Below are 27,750 nucleotides of genomic sequence, written 5' to 3' on the forward strand. Positions count from 1 at the left end.
TAATTGTTATTTTATCTATTTATTATTACTTCTTAATTGTTAACATTATTATATATATTTTCCTGTTATTTGGATTAACCATGTTCATTGTAAACCGCTAACTTGAAGCGATAGTTACTGTTCATTGTAAACCAGGGTGATATGTATATTATACAGGAACCTCCGGTATATAAATCCTTAAATAAATAAATAAATAATTTTAAAAAGACCCTGTATGTGCATAAAACTTGGTTTGATGAATATCCCCTGTACGTGCATGATCAGAGTATTTTTTAACCCTTATACCTAGTTTTGAAAAGTCTTGAAAGTAGTAAAACATTATGCAGTTGGTTGGCAGCAGCTGTTTCCCTACACTTTATTATTAAAAAGCCCTTGTGCTGCTTTGGATGATTCTCATCTGCAACAGGGTAGCTAATTAAAGTTATTTTGTGAGTGCTTAGGAAAATAACTTCCCACTGGCTTAATTTTCGTTGGTTTAAACATATTTTCAAGAAACTGCAATTTACAATAAAGAAATTATCTAACTAAAAATAATAGAACTGACTTCAACTTCTTAGTTTGGTAAAGATAGTCGTTTTGGGGGGTAATCACCACCTCAGACCCAATCCTCAACACTAATTTTAGACTCTAAATTAAGGTCAAATGGTAAAAAACATGGGAGGGGTAAATCGAAAACATTGAATGCCGGGAAGCGCAGTTCCTATTCCCTTCACGTGCTCAGATGGAAAAGAGACTGGAACGCGAAATTAACTACATTTCCCAGCATCCATTGCTGTTTAATTTTGTTCAAACAACATACAGTTCGGCCCCGAGAAAAAGAAAACGGGATTGTAGACCGTTTGTGAATAGGGTTTGCTAGTGACTGCTCCATCAGAGAAACGACAAGAAAGTGGTGAGGGGCAGGAGCTGCGTTTCCTGCGGACGGTGCCCTTTGACCGCTGCGTTGTGTTGGGTCGTAGGCCTCGCTGATAGTGCGGCAGCGGCCGCGTGGATACTTACGTCTGTTGGAGTACCTTACGCACAGCTGTTCTCGCGCCTCCTGCGGGCTTCCTGAGCTCCTTTGCTAGACTCGCGCCTGGCCGTTGCTTCGTTTCGTTCCTGTTCAGTCGTCGCGCGACATTAACGGTTGGTGGCTGAGCCTAAATCGCGCGCTGCTTTTTACGGGTAAGGCCTCAAGCGCCACCGAAGAAGATGAAGGACAAGCAGAAGAGGAAGAAAGAGCGCACGTGGGCTGAGGCCGCTCGGATGGTAACCGAGTTCCAAATCTAAGAGGAACGGGTGTGGAGTATAGGAGAGAGGGCCGGCGGTGTAGCGGGGGTTCATGTATATGTAATGCATACCGTGTAGAACTGCGCTTCCTCTCCCCCCCCCCCCTCCCCCGCGGCTGAGCAGAAACCAAATTGTGTGTAACTTGTTGATGCATTAGAATTTAAGTATTCGTTCTTAATGAAAGTGAGACCTCATGCTATAGATGAGGAGGGAATCGTAAAATGTCTTTATCACCACACCGATGAAGGAGAACGTACATGTGCCGCTTGAAGTATGTGTTTGGCTTCATCTGCTTCCCAAAATGGCTCTCTGTTTCGAATCGCAATTTCCCATTATAGATTTCCCACAACTGATGCTTTTTGGTGTTATGTGTTATTAATTTAGGCAAAGCAAACTTTACAAAAGATGCGTGTATGCAGTAAAGAAAGTGGCATCCTTGCAGGTCAGTTTGGGATAATAGTTTTGCAAGCATGGCTGATAGGAAGGTCTGTATGGATCTGGCTGTGCATGCAGGCCAGAAACCCATCTCTGCTATCTTATTTCCACGTTCCCTAAGTGTTACAGGGACAGGGTGGTTAGGGAATGGAGAATATGCTAATGCTGCTCTGGGCAGCTCCCTGCTATCTTATTTCCACGTTCCCTAAGAGTTACAGGGACAGGGTGGTTAGGGAATGGAGAATATGCTAATGCTGCTCTGGGCGGCTCCCTGCTATCTTATTTCCACGTTCCCCAAGTGTTACAGGGACAGGGTGGTTAGGGAATGGAGAATATGCTAATGCTGCTCTGGGCGGCTCTCTGCTATCTTATTTCCACGTTCCCTAAGAGTTACAGGGACAGGGTGGTTAGGGAATGGAGAATATGCTAATGCCGCTCTGGGCAGCTCTCTGCTATCTTATTTCCACGTTCCCTAAGAGTTACAGGGACAGGGTGGTTAGGGAATGGAGAATATGCTAATGCTGCTCTGGGCAGCTCCCTGCTATCTTATTTCCACGTTCCCTAAGTGTTACAGGGACAGGGTGGTTAGGGAATGGAGAATATGCTAATGCTGCTCTGAGCGGCTCTCTGCTATCTTATTTCCACGTTCCCTAAGTGTTACAGGGACAGGGTGGTTAGGGAATGGAGAATATGCTAATGCTGCTCTGGGCGGCTCTCTGCTATCTTATTTCCACGTTCCCTAAGTGTTACAGGGACAGGGTGGTTAGGGAATGGAGAATATGCTAATGCTGCTCTGGGCAGCTCCCTGCTATCTTATTTCCACGTTCCCTAAGTGTTACAGGGACAGGGTGGTTAGGGAATGGAGAATATGCTAATGCTGCTCTGGGCGGCTCTCTGCTATCTTATTTCCACGTTCCCTAAGAGTTACAGGGACAGGGTGGTTAGGGAATGGAGAATATGCTAATGCCGCTCTGGGCGGCTCTCTGCTATCTTATTTCCACGTTCCCTAAGTGTTACAGGGACAGGGTGGTTAGGGAATGGAGAATATGCTAATGCCGCTCTGGGCGGCTCTCTGCTATCTTATTTCCACGTTCCCTAAGAGTTACAGGGACAGGGTGGTTAGGGAATGGAGAATATGCTAATGCTGCTCTGGGCGGCTCTCTGCTATCTTATTTCCACGTTCCCTAAGTGTTACAGGGACAGGGTGGTTAGGGAATGGAGAATATGCTAATGCTGCTCTGAGCGGCTCTCTGCTATCTTATTTCCACGTTCCCTAAGTGTTACAGGGACAGGGTGGTTAGGGAATGGAGAATATGCTAATGCTGCTCTGGGCAGCTCCCTGCTATCTTATTTCCACGTTCCCTAAGTGTTACAGGGACAGGGTGGTTAGGGAATGGAGAATATATGCTAATGCTGCTCTGGGCAGCTCTCTGCTATCTTATTTCCACGTTCCCTAAGAGTTACAGGGACAGGGTGGTTAGGGAATGGAGAATATGCTAATGCTGCTCTGGGCAGCTCTTTGCTCCCTATCTCAAGAAAAGACTTACTTGCACTGGAGAAGGAGGGCAGCCAACATGATAAAGGGAAGGAACAGAAGAGCTTAACGAGTACTAGAACTAGTAAATGTAAATCCCTTATATGCTCTTTAAAAAAAAAAAAAAAAATACAAAGAGTAGGGGGCTCTCCATGAAGTTAGTAGCACATTCAAAACAAATTGGAGAATTTATTTTTCACTCAATGCACACTTAAGCTTTGGAATTCATTGCCAGAGGATATGGTTAAGGTAGTTAGTAATCCACACAGAAGGTGAGTGCTGAGATAGGGTTACACAGTCCCAAAGGTTCAAACGATTTGTCAATCCAAAAGTAATTTTATTGATTAAAGCGGCAACTCCACTGTGTATACATCAACATGTTCTTAAGCAAGAGGGTCCCCTGACACGGACCCGTGTTTCGCCAGGGGCTGCATCGGGGGGGGGGGGGGGGACGCACAAGAAGTTTTAAAGATATTCTGTAAACAGAGTAAACAGGACTGTGTGAAAAAATGCAACTGCCAATGCCGTACATAAAAGCAGAAAGTCACGTACACTTACCAAATTTGAAGTATGCAAACACGCGTAACAGGGAGCCGTTATATGTCATTAAACCTGGAACTTTAAACATGTCTAAAGGTGCCAAAAACATTCACAAACCAATCAGCTGAGGACAGACACCCACCAATCAGAACACGGGATTTTTATCCAATCAGCAATCAGATAAAACGAACCCATTCAATTTCTTTGAGTCCTGCAGGGGCAACGGTGTTTAGCCGGTAAATCCACCGCTGTTCACACCGCACCAGATGAGGCCGCCCCCCGACTTCACAACGGACGACCAGAATCACTCGACAACAACTGGACCCTTGGCAATAGAATCAGACTTAGTTTTCAATTTGTCTTCAAGGACTTTGTCTGAAATTGAGCTAAGATCATTATCTAGGGGACTGTCATTCGTTCCTACTATTCGTAGCGATCCTTTTGATTTACAAGTACACTTATATAGGTTTTTCAGATTGTTGAAACTCAAGTTGTTTTTTCAAGACATTCAATCCCCACATGATGGTTCTTTGGTCACTATTAAATCTAAATGGGTCCCCCCGGGTCCTGTCGACCCGATGTTGATAGTGTTTGAAAAATTAATACAACATGATATACACCTTCTCTCCCAATCCCGACAGCATATCCGATATAATCTTACTAAGGATGAGAGAGCTTCTCTCTCTTCATTGGCAGAAGATCCAACAATAGTTATTAAACCAGCTGATAAGGGGGGGTGGGGTGGTTATTATGGACCGTATTAATTATAGATCTGAAGTGTGTCGACAGTTGAATGACCCCACATTTTATTTTCCTTTACAATCTGACCCGACTGATTCACTCAAAAATGACATTGCAACTTTGGTACAAGATGCATTAGCTAATCGATATATCACTCAACGTGAGGCGAATTTTCTTTCTGCCTCCGCTCCGATCATTCCAGTCTTCTATGTACTGCCCAAGATCCATAAATCTTTAGTAGATCCACCGGGACGCCCGATCGTGTCCGGGATCGGATCCGTTCTGGAACCCCTTTCAAAATTCGTGGATATTTTCTTGAGACCAGTAGTTTCACATATTAAATCCTTTGTCCGAGATTCTGCTCACTTGATTTCATTATTAAATAACTTACAGGTCCCCACACCACCATACAGGTTAGTTACATTGGATATAACGTCGCTTTATTCAAACATTCCCCAACAGGAGGCACTACAGGTTATTGAGACAGTTCTTAACCAACGGCCGGCACCCCATCGTGTTCCCACACCCTTTCTTATGCAACTCACTACTTTAGCCCTTACTAAGAATTATTTCCGTTTTGAAAATCATTTTTACCAACAAATTAAAGGGACTGCCATGGGGGCAACGATGGCCCCTAGTCTAGCGTGCTTATATGTGGCACAATTTGAAGAAACCTATATTTATCCCTCCACCTGGCAAGAATTTATACATGCATGGTTTCGTTATATCGATGATGTTCTGTTGATTTGGTTAGGGACTGAGATTCAGTTTTTTATGTTTCTCGACTTGCTTAATCATTGTAATCCACATCTCCAGTTCTGCTTTAATTTACATCATTTTCAGATTCCATTTTTAGATATGCTTATTACGGTTCACAATGGTTCATTCACGACTTCAATTTACAGGAAGGAAACTGACCGCAACACTATCCTTAAATTTGATAGCTGCCACCCAAGAATTTTTAAGACCAATATCCCTACAGGTCAGTTCCTCCGTTTACGGAGGCTCTGTTCCTCTAGAGTTGAGTATATTGCTAAAGCTAAGGAGATGTTTCTCCGGTTCAGACAGAGGGGGTACCCTTCAAAGATCCTTAAACGTGCTTTTAAAAGAGCCCTGTATGTCAATAGAGAGCTTTTATTTTTGCCTCCACGAAAAGACACGGACAATACTGTAAACTGTATCTTACCATTTTCACCTTCGAGCCACGAGATTGCTCTGATTGTTCGAAAACACTGGACAGCCCTGTCGTTTTCAAATTTTTTTCAAAGCACTTTGCGTTTCACATACCGGAGAGGCAGGAACTTAAGGGACATTCTAATCCGATCTGATTTTTCTCATAGTACACACGAACACACACAGGGTGAACATTCCCCGTGTGGAAACTGTTCTGTTTGTAAGCATACTTCCAAGATGTCTAGTTTTACTGACCCTATTTCTGGCAAAGTGTTCACACTCTTTGACTTTTCTGACTGTAGCTCTACAGGTGTAATGTACGTCATACGTTGCCCCTGTGACAAATTATACATTGGAAAGACCAACAGACAAGTCAGGACTCGAATCATAGAGCACCGTTCTAATATTAAACATTCACGCATCCTAGCCCCCCTGGTTGATCATTGGATGGCCTCATCTCACACAATTTCTGACTTATTCTTTTTTGTACTGGAAGTGATATCCCCCCTTTCCTAGAGGGGGAGATTTTGATGCTCATCTGGTGCGGTGTGAACAGCGGTGGATTTACCGGCTAAACACCGTTGCCCCTGCAGGACTCAACAAAGAAATTGAATGGGTTCGTTTTATCTGATTGCTGATTGGATAAGAATCCCGTGTTCTGATTGGTGGGTGTCTGTCCTCAGCTGATTGGTTTGTGAATGTTTTTGGCGCCTTTTGACATGTTTAAAGTTCCAGGTTTAATGACATATAACGCGCGCTCCCTGTTACGCGTGTTTGCATACTTCAAATTTGGTAAGTGTACGTGACTTTCTGCTTTTATGTACGGCATTGGCAGTTGCATTTTTTCACACAGTCCTGTTGTTTACTCTTTGTTTACAGAATATCTTTAAAACTTCTTGTGCGTCCCCCCCGATGCAGCCCCTGGCGAAACACGGGTCCGTGTCGGGGGACCCTCTTGCTTAAGAACATGTTGATGTATACACAGTGGAGTTGCCGCTTTAATCAATAAAATTACTTTTGGATTGACAAATCGTTTGAACCTTTGGGACTGTGTAACCCTATCTCAGCACTCACCTTCTGTGTGGATTATATTTAGAGTGCTTGTCTGTGCTTGGTGGCTTAAGGTAGTTAGTAAGCCATAAAGTAGTGTTAACCAAATAGACTTGGGGAATAGCTACTACTTATCACTGTGTGATAGCAGCATGGGATTTATTTCTGTTTGGGATCTTACCATATACTTGTGACTTGCATTGGGAACTCTTTGAAACAGGATACTGTACTTGAAGGACCCTCGGTCTGATCCACTATAGCCATTCTAATTTGGCTGTGATGTGTTTTAGATGTAACCACAGTTTTTCATAGGATTGGCCAGACTGAAATCTATGGTAATAGAAGGCCAGATATAGCAGTGGTTTGAGTCTTATCTATTGGGGAGGGAGTTTCAAGTCAGGATAAATCAGCAACAGTCTGCATGGTACTAGCCAAAGGCAGGTTTCCTGTAGGGACATCTGCTCTAAGCCACATTATTTAATAGCTACTTGAGCAGGTTCGTTTTTTTTTTTTATTTTTTAAATCTATAGGGATAACATCCATTTATTCTCTGTAGGTAACTACATATTGATTACATTACAATCAATAAGTCTGTCACATTAAAAACTGGAAGTTTGCAAATCAGATATTAAACAAAAAAACTGAAGTAATATGGATTTCCTGCTTTCCACCCCTAAAGGCCTGTATAGGTCTAATGATAGCCAATTTGTTCCTTTCTCAGTCAGTTTGTGATTTGGGTTTATTTTGATTCAGAAATGATATATATCCTGCATATGTGCAGGATATTAGAGGCAGATTTTTATCTTACACTTGCTAAAAACACTAAGATATATTTTGCTGAAGAATGACTTTAGAATTTTGTTTCAAACTTTATAAGCCATTGACTATGGCAATTCTTTACTTGTAGGCTTACCAAAATACCATATTCAGGCAATATAGTTACTTCAAAATGCTGCCACTCATTTAATCATATCCATCTGACGTGAGGAACATAATACTCCGGTCTTAATTCAATTGCACTATCTCCAGATAAAACCAACATGTGTTTAACTTTATATGTTGCTCTAATTTATAAAACTATTAAGGAGTCTGGACCGCCTTATTTGATTGCTTTGACTCTTTAATCAGACTTCTTGCATGATGTGTTCAGCTGCTGATTTATTGTTAGCTCCCTCACAAAAACAAGTACAGTTTGTGAAAACATGATCAAGTGTTTTTCCTATAATAGGACCAATCTTGTGGAATTCTCTAATGAAAGAATTGTGCTTAATTGAAGATATAAAAATATTTTGGAAGCAATTAAAAGCCCATTTGTTTAGGGAAACCTTTTAATCAAATTAGATAATGTATTTGTAAAAAATAATATGCAAAGTTCTTTGAAATGCTGTATTTTTATTTGATCGTAGTTTGATTGTAATTTGTCTTGATTGTGATTTGATTTAAGAATGGTGTATGTTTTATTTGAAAACCATCTAGTATAACATGTCCGAGTGGTCTATAAACATGTTAATAAATAACTCTTCTAGCTTTCATATGGGCCTATACAGTACAGTGCCACTGGATGCGCATTTTCCCTTACCCCTTATTCAGTAAGGGGCAGAAAATGCGCGTCCAACCCGCCGAACCTAATAGCACCCTCAACATGCAAATGCATGTTGATGGTCCTATTAGGTATTTGCGTGCTATTCAGAAAGTAAAATGTGCAGCCAAGCCGCACATTTTACTTTCAGAAATTAGCGCCTACCCAAAGGTAGGCGCTTATTTCTTCGGGCACCGGGAAAGTGCACAGAAAAGCAGTAAAAACTGCTTTTCTGTGCACCCTCCGACTTAATATCATGGCGATATTAAGTCTGAGGTCCTGAAGAGTAAAAAAAAGTAAAAGAAAAAAAAAATTGAAGTCGGCCGGTGTCTGTCGGGTTGAAAACCGGACGCTCAATTTTGCCGGTGTCCGGTTTCCGAGCCCGTGGCTGTCAGTGGGCTCGAGAACCGACGCCGGCAAAATTGAGTGTCTGCTGTCAAACTCGCTGACAGCCGCCGCTCCTATCAAAAAGGAGGCGCTAGGGACGCGCTAGTGTCCCTAGAGCCTCCTTTTGCCCGTTTCTACTGCCGGGCCTCATTTAAATACTGTATCGCGCTCACAGGCGAGTGGCCTGTGTGCGCGCCGGGAGAGCGGGCGTTTGCCTGCTCTCCCGCGGACTTTACTGAATCGGCCCGATAGTAAGGGCTAACACCCTTTGAAAGAACAGATGCATGGAATGGCCTTCTAGTGAATGTGGTGGAGACAACTATCTCAATTCAAGAAAGCCTGGCATAAATCCAGAAGATCCTTGGTTGCAGAGTAGTGAGGGTAAAGCTGGAGCTCAACTAATTTGAAAAGGGGACCTAAGAGGTTGATATGTGGTTGGCTGCTTGGCCAACTGAGTTTCAGCTCTTAAAAATTCAAAGTTATGCATTTGGGCAAAGATATCGGGGTGGGGGGAGTGGGCACAATTCTGTACATTGAGCAGGAAAGAGATCTTGAATTGATTGTATCTGATTTCAAGGCAGTGAAATGAGGTGGTGGCCACAGCTGGAAGGATATTAGAATGCATAGAGACATAACTAGTATAAAAACAAAGTGATTATGCCTTTGTGTAGTTATTTAGTGAAACCTGATCTAGATTATTTCCGGTTCCTGAGGCTATGTCTCTGGAAAGATATATGCAGAGTGGAGGTAGTACAGAGAAGGGCTAACAAAATGGTAAGTAGTCTGCAGTAGAAGCCATTTTGATATTAAATTTAGAAATTAAATATTTATATTCCAGAGAAGCGATGGGGAGGCTGTGATAGACATTCAAATACCTGAAATGTGCAAGTAGAAATTCTTTTCTCAGTGGAAAAGAAGCTTTAGAAAAGGATTCTTGATATCAAGTTGAGGAGGGTAGATTTCAGGAGCAATGTAAGGAGAGATTTTTTTCATGGAAAGAGCGATTAGGGGTGTGACTGACTGCCTGGAGAGAGTGGCGGAAATAAAACATGGTAACATACTTCAAAAAGGAATGGGATAAACAGAGGATCCTTAGTTGTAAACAAAAATGGAGAACAAAAACAGCCTAGCAAATGTTTCGTGTGACCTATTTAAATGATTCAGTAGTGAGTGTTGGAGCTGCCAGAATGAATGGCAAGGTGGATGAGATGAAATAGTCTTAGCAGAAACTTAATCACATAGCCAGTTCTATGTAGCGGGCTGGGATGGTAGAGCTAAATTAGCATCTAGACTTGTCTGGCAGGCTGCAGTGGAGGAGTAGCCTAGTGGTTAGACCAGTGGGCTATGACACAAAGAAATCAGGGTTCAAATCCCACTGTCCTCTTTGTGACCTTGGGCAAGTCACTTTACCTTCCGTTGCCTCAGGTACAAAATTAGAATGTAAGCCCTCTGACAACTTGAAGTGCCAAAAAGTGGAGTATAAAAATAACATGCAGACAGGCTATTTATTAGCTGGGTTGATGTGGCAGGTTGATGTTGTGGAGTGGAGGGGGGACTCTGAAATGGCCTTGAGGACGTGACAGGCTGAATGATTGGAAATCAGTGGTGCTGTAGTGATTACACACAGGAGAGATGCCAAGTATGAACTAAAGGGATCTTGGTTTACAGGCTCTGTGGCTGTTAACTGGGATATATCCTTAGGGTAAAGACAAGAATATCTGGGTAGGCAAGATGTCCTAGTTGGTCTCTTTCTCCCATCTTCTAAGTTACTGTATGAAAAGGGTTACCAAAATGGCACAAGTTTTGCAGTGTAAATCTCACAAGAAGATTTCAAACCCTAAATACAGTGGCTTGCAAATGTATTCGACTTGCTAAAAAGTCAGTGTGTGGATTATAAATGACAATTACTGTTCTAGACAGTGTTTATTGCAAACCAGTATGCTCTTAAAGTAAATTTTCAGTCAGTTTTTTCTCTGCATTTTTTGTAAAACAAAATTTCAAACTGAAAAATGCTGCTTGTATAAGTATTCAACCGCTGTGCTATGGAAGCTCCCAAATTTATATAGATGAAATATATTGTCCTAACAATTGACTTATACTTGGCCTCTACTTGTGAATCATTAAAGGTCAGCTTTTTTGGATAAAACACACCTTAATTCCAGTCCCATTGGTCACATTGTGAATCTGAAGGAAAGCTGTGAAAATAGACCAAAGTGCATTCTAAGGAAATTAAAGATGTAGTTAGTCGGGTACAAAATAATATCCAAGTGCTTGGATGTCCCAGTGAGCATTGTTGGATCAATTGTGAGGAAATGGAAGCTGCATCCTTCCACCCAGACACCATCAGAGCAAGAAAGAGACTTGAGGGAAGCCACAGAAAGGCCAATAATCGCTTCAGGAGCTACAGAGTTCAGTGGCTTAGACTGGAGTGGAATGCATCAGTCAACTATATGAAGAGTTCTGCATACAACTGGCCTGCATGGGAGTGTGGCCAGAAAGAAGCCATTACAGAAGAAAAACCACATCAAGCATGTTTGGAGTTTGCCAAAAAGCATCAGAGTGACCCAGCTAAAACATGGGATAAGGTATTATGATCAGATGAGCCAAAATTCAAGAGACTGTGTGGCGCAAACCTAACACTACCCATTCTTCAGCAAGCATCATCCCATCAGTAAAGTATGGAGGTGGCAGCATCATGAGGGGATGCTTTTCCTCAGTGGGTACTGGACATCTTGTTAAAACTGAAGGACAGATGGATGGTGTAAGATGCTGCAAGACAACCTTCAGTCTGCTAAAAAAAACCTAAATCTTGGGAGAAAGTTCATCTTTCTGCAGGACCATGATCCTAAGCACAAGGCCAAAACACAGGAGTCGTTGAACAACAGAAAGATGAATGTTTTGCAATGGCCAAGTCAAAGTCCAGATCTCAATCCAATCTATAATCTCTTTCACTATTTGAAAATTGCAGCCCATAAGCATCATCCCTCCAATCTGAATAACCAAGTGCAAGTCTGAAGGGGTTGAATACTTTATGCGAGCTGCATTTTTCAGATTTTATTTTACAAAAATTGTAGAGAAATAATCAATTGTGACTTTGAAAACGTACTTTTAAGAGCATACTGGTTTGCAATAAACATTTATTTATTTATTTTATTTATTTAAGGTTTTTATATACCGGCAATCATGAGGACATATCTTGCTGGTTTACATGAAACGGGGTGCATTAAATACATCAAACTAAAACTGTGGTGATCGAAGGAAACAGTTACAATTAACAAGGGTCACAGAACTTGGAGAAGAAGGAAGAGATAGGAAAGAATAACTGGTTAGACAAAATACAAATTAAATTAATTAAATACTATGTATTTAATTTAATTTAACATGCTGTCTAGAACGATCTGCTACCTTTTTAGAGGGTCAAATACTTTTGTAAGCTACTGTATGTATACCTTGGAAGAGAGGGGAGATGGATATGATAGATCTTCAAATCTCCTAAGGTACAAAAAATGCACAAGAAGCACACTTTTTTTTCCCCCCAGTATAAATTAAGTTTTTGAATAAATCTTGCTATGAGGTTCCAAGAGGGTAGACACGGAGCAATATCAGAAAATTTATTTCTTCACAGAGGTGGTGGTGAAAGCAAAACCAGTATCAGAATCCAAGAAAGCGCACAAACACTGAGGACCTGTTTGTTGGAAAGAGTTGAAAGCCTGAGATCAAGTGATGTGTGGTATTGCAACAGGAAGTAATTTTGGTGCAGACTAGAATGTCTTACGGTCCTTATCTGCCATCACATTCAATATTTCTCTCCAGTTCTGCCGGCATAGAGGCTTTGAAAAAGTTGAGGAATGTAGACTTAGGGAGAGCTTGAACTGTGGCTCACTGATGCAGCTATGTCCTACCCCTCTGCAAAAATGCTACCTTTCGCTTGTGGTGTAGAAGCAACCTTAAGGGTTATCTAGAATAGGGATTCAAGTTGGAATCCTCTGTAGTAGGGACATTGAGGACAATGCTACCAAAAGGAGAAACACATCCTGATAGACTCAGTAGCAAAGAGAGTTAGGTTGAGGAATAACCAAAAGGAGAGGGATGTTGCTGGTCTTTGAGGTGGCTCTGCTTGCAGGCATGGACAAAGTGCAAAGGTCAGAGAAATGAAAAAAGATGATGAGCTAGATATGGTGCCCCTAAGTAGAAGTGTCATGGCCAGTGATTAATTGAGTAGATTCAGAAATAGTTCAGTGAGTCTGTGGTCTTGATTTGGTAGTTAAATCTGACTCTCAGAACTGCTACCTACACACAACAGGGGGGATAGGAGACATGGTCCGCAGTACTTCACTTAATGGTTGAAGAACTGGTGTGGAGAAAGATTTTCCTGTCGATAGCAAGGCTGAATTAGCCATGCTGTCTGGGAGCGTGCATGCGACCAGGAGTAGGCGGAGTTTTTCTTAGGTAGTGAGAGTTTTAACTCTGTGCGGCTGCGCGATAGTCTTCCGCGCGATTCCGATTTTCTCCTCAGTCTTTTTTTCTGCGAGCCGATCGCATGCGGGGTTTTTTCTTTCCGCCTCGTCTCACATTTTTTCCAATTTTTCGGACCTTTTTGGCACCGTGATGGCTCCTAAGCCATCAGGTTTCAAATACTGCCAGTGTGGAAAAGTTATGTCCATAACAGGTGGACATAACTACTGTTACATTTGCCTGGGCCCGGACCACGACCAAGCCTCATGTCGAGACTGTGGTCGTGTTCCCCCCCCCCCCCCCCCCCCCCCCCCCTCCGGGCCCAAAGGCAACGCGTGGAGAAAATAGCACATTTGAGGGCACTATCAACCCAATCTTTGCCAGGACAGACAAAGAAACCTAGACGCCGTCGTAAAGAGCCGCTTCTTTGGAGCCAGGGAACCATCTTAGCGTCGATCAGGGCGCCACGGCCAGGTTTGACATACCGCCAGGACCGGGGAAAAGGGCTGAGGCCTCGACTCCTCTTCCTCTAAGACCCCTCATGAGCTGATCGGGACATAGGGACCTGTTCCCGTTCAACTGTGCTCCTCTGTGCCGAAGACGGAGCATGCAAAATCGAAGTGCACAGAGCGCTGAATGGTTTCAGTGCATTCGAAGCACGGCGCATAGGAAGCAATGCGAAGGACACGACGCATTCCTCGCACCAGGCTCAAACCCCAACGTACACGATGCTTTTTTCGACACAGTCGCTGCTTCAGGGGCAGAAACAACACTTCAAGAAAACAGAGAAGACAAAACATATACATAAAGCTCCTTTTACACACTAAGGGCTGTCTGGTCGTTCTATCACATCAAAACGACCAAGTATAAGCTCTGACGTGGAAGTAGAGCTCCTCTCCAACCAAGCTTCTGAGTCCTCTAGGGCGACTTCACTTAGTGGGGGGTTCTATCTCGGAATGGTCATCTGCATCCCGGAGTAAACCTCATTCCCCTCAACTTAGGAAGCCTCTTCCTAAATGGCACAAATCGCTAACGCCGCAAGACATTCTTTTAGCGGCACTACCCAGACCAATTCCATTACTGAGCCCATCACAGCCACAACCGGAACATCTAGCATCCATAGCCATGTTACAAATTTTACAAGTGCTGAATATGTTTTTTCAGGATCTGAAGTCTACGCACCCCCAGCCTCCAAGGGCATCTCTTCAACCTTCACCACTGGCAACACAGTCCTAGACTCAACCGCTTGTACCATCTCCAATTCCAATTCGTCCAGATAGCCCGGATTCTCAGTAGACATCATCTTCGCCAAGTTCCTCCACTGGCATGCCTTCTGACCCTCCGGAGGGTCTGCACAACCTTATTCCCCACCAGAAGATCTGTCCTACGCAAAATTCATAGAAAAGGTGGGAACCCTACGAAATATAGAGACAGGAAAAGTCCACATCCCAGGTCAGAGGTTCTTGGTATACTAAAAATTTTCGAGATGCCACCAGAACCAACAGCTCTACCACATCATTCGGTTTTGGATGCAGTACTTCCCAAAATGTGGGAAAAACTTTTTTTCCACTATAGCCGCATCTAGAAAAACCTTAAATACAGAATGCGAAATTCAACAATCTATGATTGTGTCCAGTTGCCTCACAACTCTATTGTTGTAGAGTCTGCACTGTCAAAAGCAAAGCCATCAAAGCTTCATGCCAATTCACCCCCAGGGAAGGACCATAAGTCTATGGATGACTTTGGCCGTAAAGTATACCATTCCTCTATGTTGACAACCAAAATACATCACTGATTTTTACATGATTCAATACTTGTTTGAATGTCTTTAAAAATTGCGCCCTGTTTGTCTAGCCTCTGATAACAACTTACTGCATTCCTTCACGGTCATGGAAGAAGGTCTTCGTCATTTACTTAGGTCTGTTTAAGAGTCCTTAGTCTTCTGCAACAGCCATAGTGTCCAGACGAATAGCTTGGTTAAGAGCAAGCGCAATTCGGGAAGACGTACACAAGTGGGCAGATGTCCCTTGCATGGGGGATAACTTGTTTAGGGATAAATTTGGAGAAACTGTAACTCATTTAAAAGAGCAAAATACGGCTGTGCTATCCCTCACGTCTCCAGCTGATCCTCATACATCCTCCAGAAAACTTTACCCTTATAGGAGAAAATCCTATCCAAAGCCATCTTTCAAACCTTACAATACTTACCATTCACAGCACTATACTCAACAAAGATTTTCATCTCAACCTCACCAATCACGTGGACGCTCTCGCCAACAGCGACCACAAACAAGGAACAGCTCCTCAAAAGCAGACACCAGCTTTTTGAACTACCTCGAGCCACCTCCACCACCATTCATAGGAGGTCGCCTACAACATTTTTATACCAATTGGGAGGCCATCACCTCAGATCGTTGGGTGCTCGACATCAGAGAAGGTTATCGACTGAATTTTATGAATCTTCCATCCCTTCCTCAGGTAGCTTCTCTCCGAAGAACATCGACCCATTCACCATATCTCCAGAAAGAAATAAAGAATCTACAAATTCAAAGATCCATTCAAAGAATTCCACTGCCATAACAAAATCTGGGTTTCTACTCCCATTATTTTCTCATTCCAAAAAAATCTGGGGGCCTTCCTACCATCTTAGATTTACGGAACCTCAACAAGCACATCCAAAAGGAAAAATTCAAGATGACCTCTCTCAAGAGCATCCTACTCCTGCAACCTGACGGTCTATGTTCATAGACCTGAAGGATGCACCCTTCTTTGTGGCACTACCTTTGTTTTTGAGCTCAGAATAGGCACTATCAATACAGGGTTCTACCGTTTGGCCTGTCTTCAGCCCCGAGAGTATTCATGAAATGTTCCCTATGTGGACGACTGGCTATTAGTGGCCTCGGATCAGACCAATCAACTGTCTTCAGACATTGGGCTTCCTAATAAATTACAAAAAATCAAATCTGCAACCAACCCAAACACTGCATTTCATTGGAGCTCTCAACACAGTGGAGGAGAGAGCTTATCTTCCACAAGACAGGATTCAAACTCTCTCCTACCTAGTACAAAGGCTATACAATCAATCTCATGCATCGGCACGTCAAGTCCTCCAACTGCTGGGTCTCATGGTGGCTATCCATGTGGTTCCCCACCTGAGACTACACGTGCCATTTACACTGGGGCCTAAAAACTCAGTGGTCACAGTTCTTGCAACCCCTCTCCTCCAGGATAAGACTTACCACACCGATGCGCACAGACATTCGATGGTGGCTTTCTCCCACCAACCTGTCCTCAGGAGCTCCCTCTCGGTTGCCTCCGCATCAGCTGATACTCATGACAGATGCCTCCAGGAAGGGTTGGGGAGCCCATCTGGCCGATCTAAAAACTCAGGGCCGATGGTCTCCCCAAGAGTCCATATACCAGATCAACCTCCTGGAACTTCGTGCAATCGAGAGCACTACAAACATTCTCGTCTCAAGTTCAAGGGAAGCGCATCATGGTGTACACAGACAACAAGGTCGCCATGTTCTACATAAACAAGGAAGGAGGGTCAGGTTCTTGGACACTGTCAAGAAGCTCTTCAGATACTACTTTGGGCAAACACAAAGAGTGTCTCTTCAAGCCACTTACCTGCCAGGTCTGGACAATATTACGGCAGATCGCCTGAGCATGATTTTTCATCCACACGAATGGACTTCAAATCCATTCTGAACATATTTCAACACTGGGGCTTCCCGACAATCGATCTCTTCGCCACAGAATGCAATCGACAAACACAAACCTTTTGGTTCTGTTTACCCCAGCAAACTTAGTTACGCTCCAGATGCTTTCCTCATTCCATGGACGGAGGGCTTGCGGTAAGCCTACCCTCCCACACCACTAATATCAAGGACAATTCAGAAATGTATTCACGACATAGAGGACATGATTCTCATAGCTCCAGTATGGCCGAGGCAACCATGGTATACATATTTCATTAGGCTTTCCATACACTCACCAATTCCACTGGGAAACCACCAAACGTTGCTAACGCAAGACGAAGGCTTCCTCCTCCATCCAATGCATCACTCCCTCCATCTAATGGCGTAGAGGTTGAAAGGCAAATATTAAACTACTTGGGCCTTTCTTTGCAGCTGGAAGATATACTTATCGCATCCAGGAAGCCTTCAACCAGACGTAACTATGCAGGGAAATGGCATCGTTACAAGGAATGGTGCAAAGCCCTGAAACTGGATCCTTTCTCATTTTCAGTCACACAGCTGCTGGAATACTTCCATACACTCTACCAAGCTGGTCTAGCAGCCACTTCAGTTCAAGTACATATCAGTGCCATTGCAGCTTTTCATCACTCTCATAATGACCTTCCCATTTCTAACATCCCTTGGTCTCCAGATTCATGCAGGGCATGCTACATCTACGACCGCCTGTGACAAAGCCGCCTGTACCTTGGGATCTAAATGTCATCCTAGAATAGCTAATGGTGACTCCCTTTCAACCTTTAGATTCATGCCACATAAAATACCTAACCTGGAAGACTGTATTCCTGGTGGCCGTCACATCGGCAAGGAGAGGGAGTGAACTGCAAACCTTGGTTCACTATTCCCCCCTTATTTGGAATTTTACCACAACAAGGTCACTCTTCGACCTCATCCTGCCTTTCTTCCCAAGGTGATCTCTGCTTTTTATATTAATCAAACCATTATCCTACCAATCTTCAAACCTAAGCCTCATCACAATGACAGAGACAAACTTCTACACTCGCTAGACTGTAAAAGAGCATTAACTTATTATAAACGGAGAACTCATTCTCCATCCAGACCTTCCCAACTATTCCTCTCCTTCAATTCAAATAACCAGGGTCATCCCGTCTCAAAGAGAACCATAGCGGGTTGGTTATCATAAGAACATAAGAAATTGCCATGCTGGGTCAGACCAAGGGTCCATCAAGCCCAGCATCCTGTTTCCAACAGAGGCCAAAACCAGGCCACAAGAACCTGGCAATTACCCAAACACTAAGAAAAACCCATGCTTCTGATGCAACTAATAGCAGTGGCTGTTCCCTAAGTAAACTTGATTAATAGCTGTTTAATGGACTTCTCCTCCAAGAACTTATCAAAACCTTTTTTGAACCCAGCTACACTAACTGCACTAACCACATCCTCTGGCAACAAATTCCAGAGCTTTATTGTGCATTGAGTGAAAAATAATTTTCTCTGATTAGTCTTAAATGTGCTACTTGCTAACTTCATGGAATGCCCCCTAGTCCTTCTGTTAGTCGAAAGTGTAAATAAGTTACATCTACTCGTTCAAGACCTCTATCATATCCCCCCATCATACGTCTCTTCTCCAAGCTGAACAGCCCTAACCTCTTCAGCCTTTCCTCATAGGGGAACTGTTCCATCCTCTTTATCATTTTGGTTGCCCTTCTCTGTACCTTCTCCATCGCAACTATTTATTTATTTATGGCTTTTATATACCGACTTTCTTGATACAGATCAAATCAACTCGGTTTACATCGAACTATAACCAACCATACAACAAGTGACATTTTGAAGGAGCATAAAAGTTACATTATAACAAGGTTGCCTTAACTGGGAGAAGGAAAAAGAGGGGGAGAACGAAGATAAATTACTATATACAATGGAGTATGTGAGGGAGGCAGGGGGCCTAACCTCATGATGACTTGTGAGCATGATTAGCGTTTGTTTATTTGCATAAGCGATATGATAATTCTAAATCAGGCTGTTGGGCTAGTGACGGGGAAGGCTCGGCAGAATAGCCATGTCTTTAGTTTCTTTTTAAAAGTTAGTAGACAGGTTTCCTGCCTGAGGTCCGGAGGTATGGCATTCCAGATGGAGGGTCCTGTGATAGAGAATGTCCTGTCTCTGATGTTTGAGTGGTGTACAATTTTGATTGGGGGAACATGTAAGGATCCCTTGTAGGCATCTCTTAAGGGTCTGGTCGTCGAGTGCAATTTGAGAGGGTGTGAAAGATCTAATGGAGTCTGGTGAATATTTTTGTGGATAATTGTCAGTGATTTATGAAGGATCCTGAAGTTTACTGGGAGCCAGTGAAGATCTTTTAGGATGGGGGAGATATGCGCTCTCCGATTAGTATTTGTTAAAATTCTCGCCGCTGCATTTTGGAGCAACTGGAGAGGTTTTATAGTAGAAGTCGGTAGACCTTGCAAGATGGAGTTGCAGTAGTCTATCTTGGAGAAAAGAATGGCTTGAAGGACAGATCTGAAATCGTAATGGAATAGGAGCGGTTTGAGTTTTTTGAGTACTTGTAGCTTGTAGAAGCACTCCTTTGTTGTATGTTTTATAAACTGCTTTAAGTTCAAGTGACTATCTATTATAACTCCAAGATCACGGGCATGGGATATTTGTATGTTAGAATGCAGTTGGTTATGAAAGGGACTGCCTTCTGGGGTGATTAGCAGTAGTTCAGTCTTGGAAGTGTTGAGCACCAGGTTAATGCTTGAAAGGTGATGGTTGATCGTTTGTAAATGAGAGTTCCATAATTTGAGTGTTGAGTCCAGTGACCTGGATATGGGGATTAAAATTTGTACATCGGCATATATATAGAACTTAAGTTTCAGATTTGAGAGTACATGGCAGAGAGGGAGTATGTAGATGTTAAACAGGGTGGGCGATAAGGAGGAGCCCTGAGGAACTCCGAATGGGGCATTAGTATGAGAGGATTCCTTGTTGTTGATTTTAACCTTATAGCCTCTGTTGCTAAGGAAGGAATCGAACCATCTGAGAGCTGATCCTGCAATACCTATATCTGATAGCCGGTTTAGTAGGGTATTGTGATTTACAGTATCGAAAGCTGTGGAGATGTCAAGGGCTAGAAGGAATGATTGACCTTTCTCAAAACCGATGTAAATTTGATCAAGGAGTGAGATGAGGAGGGTTTTAGTATTGTTCTTTTCGGAAACCGAATTGTGACGGGTGTAGAATATTATGGTCCTCCAGGTAGTCTGAAAGCTGCTTATTTACAATTTTCTCCATGATCTTGGCTATAAACGAGAGATTTGAAATGGGGCGGTAGTTGTTGAGGTCATCCGGATCCAGGTTCGGTTTTTTGAGAATGGGTTTAAGTGTGGCCGCTTTGAGAGCGTCTGGGAATATTCCTTGTGAGAGGGAACAGTTGATAATATCGGCTAGATATTTGGAGATGTATTCTGGTATGAGAATCAGGAATTTGGAGGGGTTTTGGTCCAGCGGGTGGGTCGAAGGTTTCATTCTTTTTAACAGATTTTCCACCTCTATAGTGTGGGTAGGATCAAAGGATTCCAAGCTTATGTCTGTGTTTGGTCGGTGGAGGGTATCCGGAGGCAGTGAGTTTGGGTTGGTAGGTAATTTAGCTAGTGTTTGAGATTTTGTTCTGAAAGAATAAGGCCAGATCATTGGCTTTCGATTGGGCTGTATCGTCTGGAATAGTAGAGGGAGCAGTTTTGGTGAGTTCTGATACATACGAGAAAAGAGCCTTCGGGTCAAATATCATATCGTGGATACGGTGGGCATAGAAATCTCTCTTTGTTCGAAGCGTTGTCGTTCTGTAATGGTGGAGGGCGGCTTTATATATGGTTAGAGAATGGGGGTTGGGGTTCTTCCTCCATTCTTTTTCTTTCCGTCTTAGGTTTTGCTTCAGGGTACGGAGCTCCTTAGAGAACCATGGCTGTTTATTTTTTCGAGAAGGATCTATAGTTTTTTTTAGACAGTGGGCATAAATTATTGGCTATCATTTCAGTAATAGTTTGCCAAGTGGTAATAGCAGAGTTGGGGTTAGATCCAGATTAGGAAGTTCTTTGATTAGAGACTATAAAAAAAAAAACTATCTTTTTTGAGATGCGGCGACCAGAATTGTACACAGTATTCAAGGTGCGTTCTCACCATGGAGCGATACAGAGGCATTATGACATTTTCCGTTCTATTAACCTTTCCCTTCCTAATAATTCCTAACATTCTATTTGCTTTTTTGACTGCTGCAGCACACTGACCCTACGATTTTAAAGTATTATCCACTATGATGCCTAGATCTATCTATATATAGATATAGATATATATATAGCAATCAAAAAATTGTTGGCAGTATCGTCTCTACCAGTGCTATAACTAGCATATATACCAAAAAAAACCCCTACATTAAAAAATGTGGGAGACAACTAGCACTTTAGTTGTCTCCCACATTTTTTAATGTAGGGGTTTTTTTTGGTGTGTGTGTGTATGTATGTGTGTGTGTGTGTGTGTGTGTGTATATATATATATATATATATTTTTTTTTTTTTTTTTTTTTATTTTTTTATTTTTTCTGTTTCTTGGATTAACTATGTTCATTGTAAACCGCTAACTTGAAGCGATAGTTACTGTTCATTGTAAACCGGGGTGATATGTATATTATACAGGAACCTCCGGTATATAAATCCTTAAATAAAAATAAATAAATCTTTTTCCTGGGTGGTAGCTCCTAATATGGAACCTAACATTGTGTAACTACAGCATGGGTTATTTTTCCCTATATGCAACACCTTGCACTTGTCCACATTAAATTTCATCTGCCATTTGGATGCCCAATCTTCCAGTCTTGCAAGGCCCTCCTGTAAAGTATCACAGTCTGCTTGTGATTTAACTACTCTAAATTCTGTTATAACAAATGTAACACTAAATTAAACAACAAACCTAAAGCGCACCAGATACACGCCACAGCAGCATCTGTTGCCCACTTCCAGAAGGTTCTGCTACTGGACGTAGGAAAGCGGCAACTTGGTCTTCCCTTCATACCTTCACATCACACTACTGTATTGAAAAACAAGCATCTTCAGATGCAGCACTGGGTTCAGCAGTCTTGCAAACCCTTGATAATCGATGAGACTGTCTACTCTGCCTAGGGGTTGGTGTCCTGAACTTAAAAGCCATACTACATGGACACAACCCTTGAGCTTAGGACTCCGACAGCATGGCTAATTCAGCCCTGCTATCAATGGGGAAAAAGCAAGTTTGCTTACTGTAAACTGTGTTTCTGTAGATAGCAGGATGAATTAGCCATGTGATCCCTCCCATCTCCCTAGACAGTCTAAGACTACTCAACTTCTTTTACCATACACCTCGTTTAGCTACAAAGAGACTGAGGAGAAAATGGAATCGCGCGGGAAGATGGCTGTGCAGCCGCACAGAGTTAAAACTCTGTCACTACCTAAGAAACTCCGCCTACTCCCGGTCGCGTGCACGCTCCCAGACAGCATGGCTAATTCATCCTGTTATCTACGGAAACACTGTTTTCACGTAGATAAGCAGCTGAATTAGCCATGCTGTCTGGGTACGTCCTCCGTGCCACTAGGTGGCAAAGCTCTCAAAGTCTTATAGCTAGGTGCTCCCTCCTGTATCCTGACAGGATTATCTCAGGCTCCTCAGTCAGTTTTTTTTTCCGCGAGCTCTTTAGGCATGCGGAGCTCTTTCTCCAGAGAAAAGTCCTATCTGTGAGGAAAAAAGTCTTTAAAAGTTTTAAAGTTTTCAGAAAAAACACAGGTAAAACTACAGAATCCACGAAGTCAGATGGCTCATCCAGGATTAAAGTTCTGTTCCTGTGGCAAGTTAATGTTTGCCACAGATAGCCACATCTCCTGCCACTTCTGCGTCGGGACCCACGACCAGTCGACTTGTGAGGACTGCAGGAAAATGTCCCCTCAGGACCGGTGGCAGAGAGAACATCACGAGCTGAGATCCAGGCATTTTGGCTCTTATACCTCTTCAGAAGTCTCTGTCCGATCAGTTCCAGCTCCAACACTGAAGAAGTCACCTTTGAATCAGAAGGCCTCTTCCTTCGAGCGCCCCAGGTCAGGTCATCGACCACTAAGCGCCAGCCTGAAATCGGCTCCGAACGCGGGGGATGTGTCGGTGGCATCGCGGCCGCATGCTTCACAGACGCGGGCGTCAAGATCGCATCTGCGCTGGCTTCGAGCAGACGCACCAAGAACAGATCGCATCGACGCAGGGAAGTGCTGTGTTACCGGCGCAAATGCCTTTACTCGACGCATTCAGCACAGAAACTCCCTAAGAAGCTTCACTCAGGTCACAAAAGACTGAGAGGTTTCATGCACACAGGAGATGAGTTCTCGTCAACCCACACCTCCACTTCCTATTTCGGACTAGTCCCCGCTATAACCTGGGACACTCTCATATTCCCATTGACTCCAAGGGTGCTGACGATGCTCCTTCACCACAAGAGGATCTACTTCCACCTGTCGTAAGACCTCCACCAGATCAGTCTACGTCAGGGTTGGAAAATCCAAGCTATTTCTCAGATTACTACTCTTCTGACTCAGTTTCTTCAGTCAATAGAGAAATCTAATGTACCACCACACTGCTTCCTTCCATACCACAAGCACAACCTGTAAAGGTACCTCCAGCGCCACGGGACGTCTCAGCCTCCCCCCACGTCTCACTTGGAGGATTCTTCTTCCAATTCATCAACTGGTTACCCGTCTGACCAAGACGAAATAGCTCCTAAGCCGCCTTCACCTCCAGAGGACCTTGCCTATTCTCACTTTATAGAAAAGGTTGGTCAATTGTTTAACATACAGACCAAGAGGATTCCAGATCCTCGTAAAGAGATGCTAGGTATCCTAAAGACTTTGGACGTGCCAGCTGAGCCGGTGGCCCTCCCACAACACATGGCTTTGACAGCTTTAATGGAGAAATCTTGGGATACTCCCTTGACAGTTCCTCCAACATTTCGCAAGGTTGACCTAAAATACAGAATGAAAGATTCTCCTTTCTATACTACTGTTCAGCTTCCACACCAGTCAGTGGTAGTTGAGTCGGCGATGCAAAAGGCTCGTAAATCCAGAATCCATTCCAACACGCCGCCGACTGAAGATAAGATTTTAGATGACTTTGCAAAGAAGTCATATTCCTCTGCAATGCTTAATACCCGCTTTCAAAATAATCAGTTTTACATAACACAATATTTCTTCGAGAATCTGCAGGCATTGCAACCACATTTTCAGCAATCCTCTGCAGACACTTCATTACCTCCTCAATACTATAATCTTGAGGAAGGCTTGCGTCATCTACTGAGATCCATTTACGAAGGCTTTGATGTTTCATCTAAGATTTCAGCAAATGCCTTGGCAGCCAGACTCCTTGCACGGTTACGGTCTAGTGCCATAAGGGACGATGTCCACGACAAGTTGGCAAATTTACCATGTCGTCCAGAAAATTTGTTTGGAGATCAATTCACTGATACTGTGGACAGTGGAGTGCCTCAGGGATCTGTATTGGGACCCTTACTGTTCAATATATTTATACATGATCTGGAAAGAAATACGACGAGTGAGATAATCAAATTTGCAGATGACACAAAATTGTTCAGAGTAGTTAAATCACAAGCAGATTGTGATAAATTGCAGGAAGACCTTGTGAGACTGGAAAATTGAGCATCCAAATGGCAGATGAAATTTAATGTGGATAAGTGCAAGGTGATGCATATAGGGAAAAATAACCCATGCTATAATTACACGATGTTGGGTTCCATATTGGGTGCTACGACCCAAGAAAGAGATCTAGGTGTCATAGTGGATAACACATTGAAATCGTCGGTTCAGTGTGCTGCGCCAGTCAAAAAAGCAAACAATGTTGGGAATTATTAGAAAAGGAATGATGAATAAAATGGAAAATGTCATAATGCCTCTGTATCGCTCCATGGTGAGACCGCACCTTGAATACTGTGTACAATTCTGGTCGCCGCATCTCAAAAAAGATATAATTGCGATGGAGAAGGTACAGAGAAGGGCTACCAAAATGATAATGGAACAACTCCCCTATGAGGAAAGACTAAAGAGGTTAGGACTTTTCAGCTTGGAGAAGAGACGACTGAGGGGGGATATGATAGAGGTGTTTAAAATCATGAGAGGTCTAGAACGGGTAGATGTGAATCTGTTATTTACTCTTTCGGATAGTAGAAAGACTAGGGGACACTCCATGAAGTTAGCATGGGGCACATTTAAAACTAATCGGAGAAAGTTCTTTTTTACTCAACGCACAATTAAACTCTGGAATTTGTTGCCAGAGAATGTGGTTCGTGCAGTTAGTATAGCTGTGTTTAAAAAAGGATTGGATAAGTTCTTGGAGGAGAAGTCCTTTACCTGCTATTAAGTTCACTTAGAGAATAGCCACTGCCATTAGCAATGGTTACATGGAATAGACTTAGTTTTTGGGTACTTGCCAGGTTCTTATGGCCTGGATTGGCCACTGTTGGAAACAGGATGCTGGGCTTGATGGACCCTTGGTCTGACCCAGTATGGCATTTTCTTTCTTCTTCTTACTGTAACAAAACTCAGAGCAGAAAACGGCAGTTCTTTCCTTAACATCGCCGCAATGTCCAACTACTTCACGACACCAATATTCGGCCTCAACTCCCTATCGTAGGTCGTCCTATAAGACCTTTAAGCTTTACACCTACTATAAGACTCAGTACATTCAGCCAGCAAGGCAACAGGCTTAGCAGCAGCCACCTTGCCAGCGTACTAGAAATCCTAGACAACCACGGCAGCAATCTGAACCTCAACCCGCAAAGCCACAGTCTGGTTTTTAAGGATTATAAAGCCACCGTCACTGCCTGTCGGAAGAAGGTTGTCTAACTTTCTTCCTGCCTGGAATCACGTTACGTCTGATTAATGGGTCGTAGCAAAAATATAGCAGGGTTATACCCTCAATTTCTCATTCCTCCCAATCTGGGTTCCTCAGAAACCTTTCGTAACTTACAAGGAACATATCCTTCAAGAAATCAGTCCTCCTACAGAACAACTGCATCCAGGAGCTACCTTTCCAGGGATGTCATCAAGGATTTTATTCCCAATATTTCCTAATTCCCAAGAAATCAGGAGGTTTATGTCCAATTCTGGACCTACATTCCCTCAACAAACACCTCCACAAGGAAAAGTTCAAAATGACTTCTCTCAAATCCATTCTTCCATTTCTTCAACCCGGGGATTGGATGTGTTCACTGGATTTGAAAGATGCTTATGCTCACATACCAATGCACCCCAGTTCCTGGTGTTACCTTTGTTTCCAGGGGGTGCAAATATTCCTCTATTTGGACGATTGGCTCCTAGTAGCATCCAATCCAGTGCTACTACAGACGAATCTTCTATGGACAATTTCTTGCCTAGACAATCTAGGATTTCTGATCAATTACAAGAAGTCAAAACTGGAACCCACTCAAACTCTACAATTCATAGGAGCCTATATTGATACGATCCAAGACAAGGCTTTCCTACCTCACCCGAGAGCATTAGCGCTCTCCACACTATCTACAACTCTACTTCACAGTGCAACAGTACCAGCTCGACAAGTCCTCACTGTTCTGGGACACATGGCAGCCATTTACGTGGTTCCACACACACGCCTTCATATGCGCCGCCTACAATGGGGCCTAAAACTCCAATGGACTCAATATCTACAACCATTGTTCACACCAGTTACCTTAACAGCATGAAGCGGGACCTACAATGGTGGTTGCTTCCACTAACACTTTCAACAGGTTCCCCACTGAGACCCCTTCGCCATCAGGTGATACTCACCACAGATGCATCTACCAGAGGATGGGGAGCTCATCTGGAAACATTCCAAACACAAGGTCAATGGACCTCGAACGAACGTGCATTACATATCCACCTTCTGGAGCTCAAAGCGGTGGAGAATGCCCTTCGAGAATTCTCTACAGGGGAAGATATTCATGATGCACACAGGCAACTAAGTGACCATGTTCTATATAAACAAAGGAGGGTCTGGTTCATGGAACCTCTGCAAGGATACAGTTCGAATACTGGAGTGGGCTCACCAAAGATCCATGTCACTACAGGCGACTTATCTGCCAGGGATTCACAATTCCAGAGCAGACAAGCTCAGCAGAATTTTTTGTCCACACGAATGGGAGCTGAATCCAGAGATAACTCAAGACATTTTTGCAATGTGGGATCTGCAGTCGATCTGTTTGCAATAGGAAACTAGAGAAATTTTGCTCAGTTTACCCGAGCCTTCTCAGACTAGCTCCAGATGCTTTTCTCATCGATTGGTCAAATGACCTACTCTATGCATTCCCTCAGATACCACTCATTTCTCACACAATCCAGAGATGCATTGAGGACCAAGCAGATCTGATCCTAATCATGCCAGCATGGTGCAGTTACCTGCTGCAACTATTAATCCACAACCCAATTCCCCTGGGCTCCAGGCCACACCTTCTCACCCAGGACAAGGGAACGCTACTACATCCTCTTCACTCCTCCCTACACCTCACGGCATGGAGATTGAAGGGCTCGCTTACCAGCGCTTAAGCATTTCTCCTACCCTTCAAGAAGTATTTTTGTCCTCCAGGAAACTGTCAACCAGACTCAATTACCAAAGAAAGTGGTTGCGCTACACTTCCTGGTGTACATCATTGGGTATTGACCCATTAACTTGCCCGCCTGAATGGCTTCTCTCATATCTCCACCTGCTTTATAGTAGGGGCCTTGCTACCTCCTCGCTACGAGTACGTTTAAGCGCTATAGCCGCTTATCACACACCTCTAGATGGAG

At 43.2% G+C, this 27,750-nt stretch overlaps 1 protein-coding gene across 3 annotated transcripts in view; it reads left to right on the forward strand.

The window, feature by feature from the left end:
- Window positions 1-747: 747 nt before the first annotated feature.
- ASXL1 (ASXL transcriptional regulator 1) overlaps window positions 748-27,750 on the forward strand; it is a 392,468-nt gene continuing 365,465 nt past the window's right edge. Inside the window, exon 1 of one of the 3 annotated variants that reach the window (XM_029611257.1) lies at window positions 748-1,248. In XM_029611257.1, coding sequence (XP_029467117.1) covers window positions 1,192-1,248 — 57 coding nt within the window. In that variant the 5' untranslated portion in view covers window positions 748-1,191. The remainder of the gene's footprint in view (window positions 1,249-27,750) is intronic. The other 2 variants (XM_029611256.1, XM_029611259.1) reach the window with 2 other exon arrangements.

This window comes from Rhinatrema bivittatum, chromosome 8 (assembly GCF_901001135.1).
Source record: "Rhinatrema bivittatum chromosome 8, aRhiBiv1.1, whole genome shotgun sequence".
Lineage (NCBI taxonomy): Eukaryota > Metazoa > Chordata > Amphibia > Gymnophiona > Rhinatrematidae > Rhinatrema > Rhinatrema bivittatum.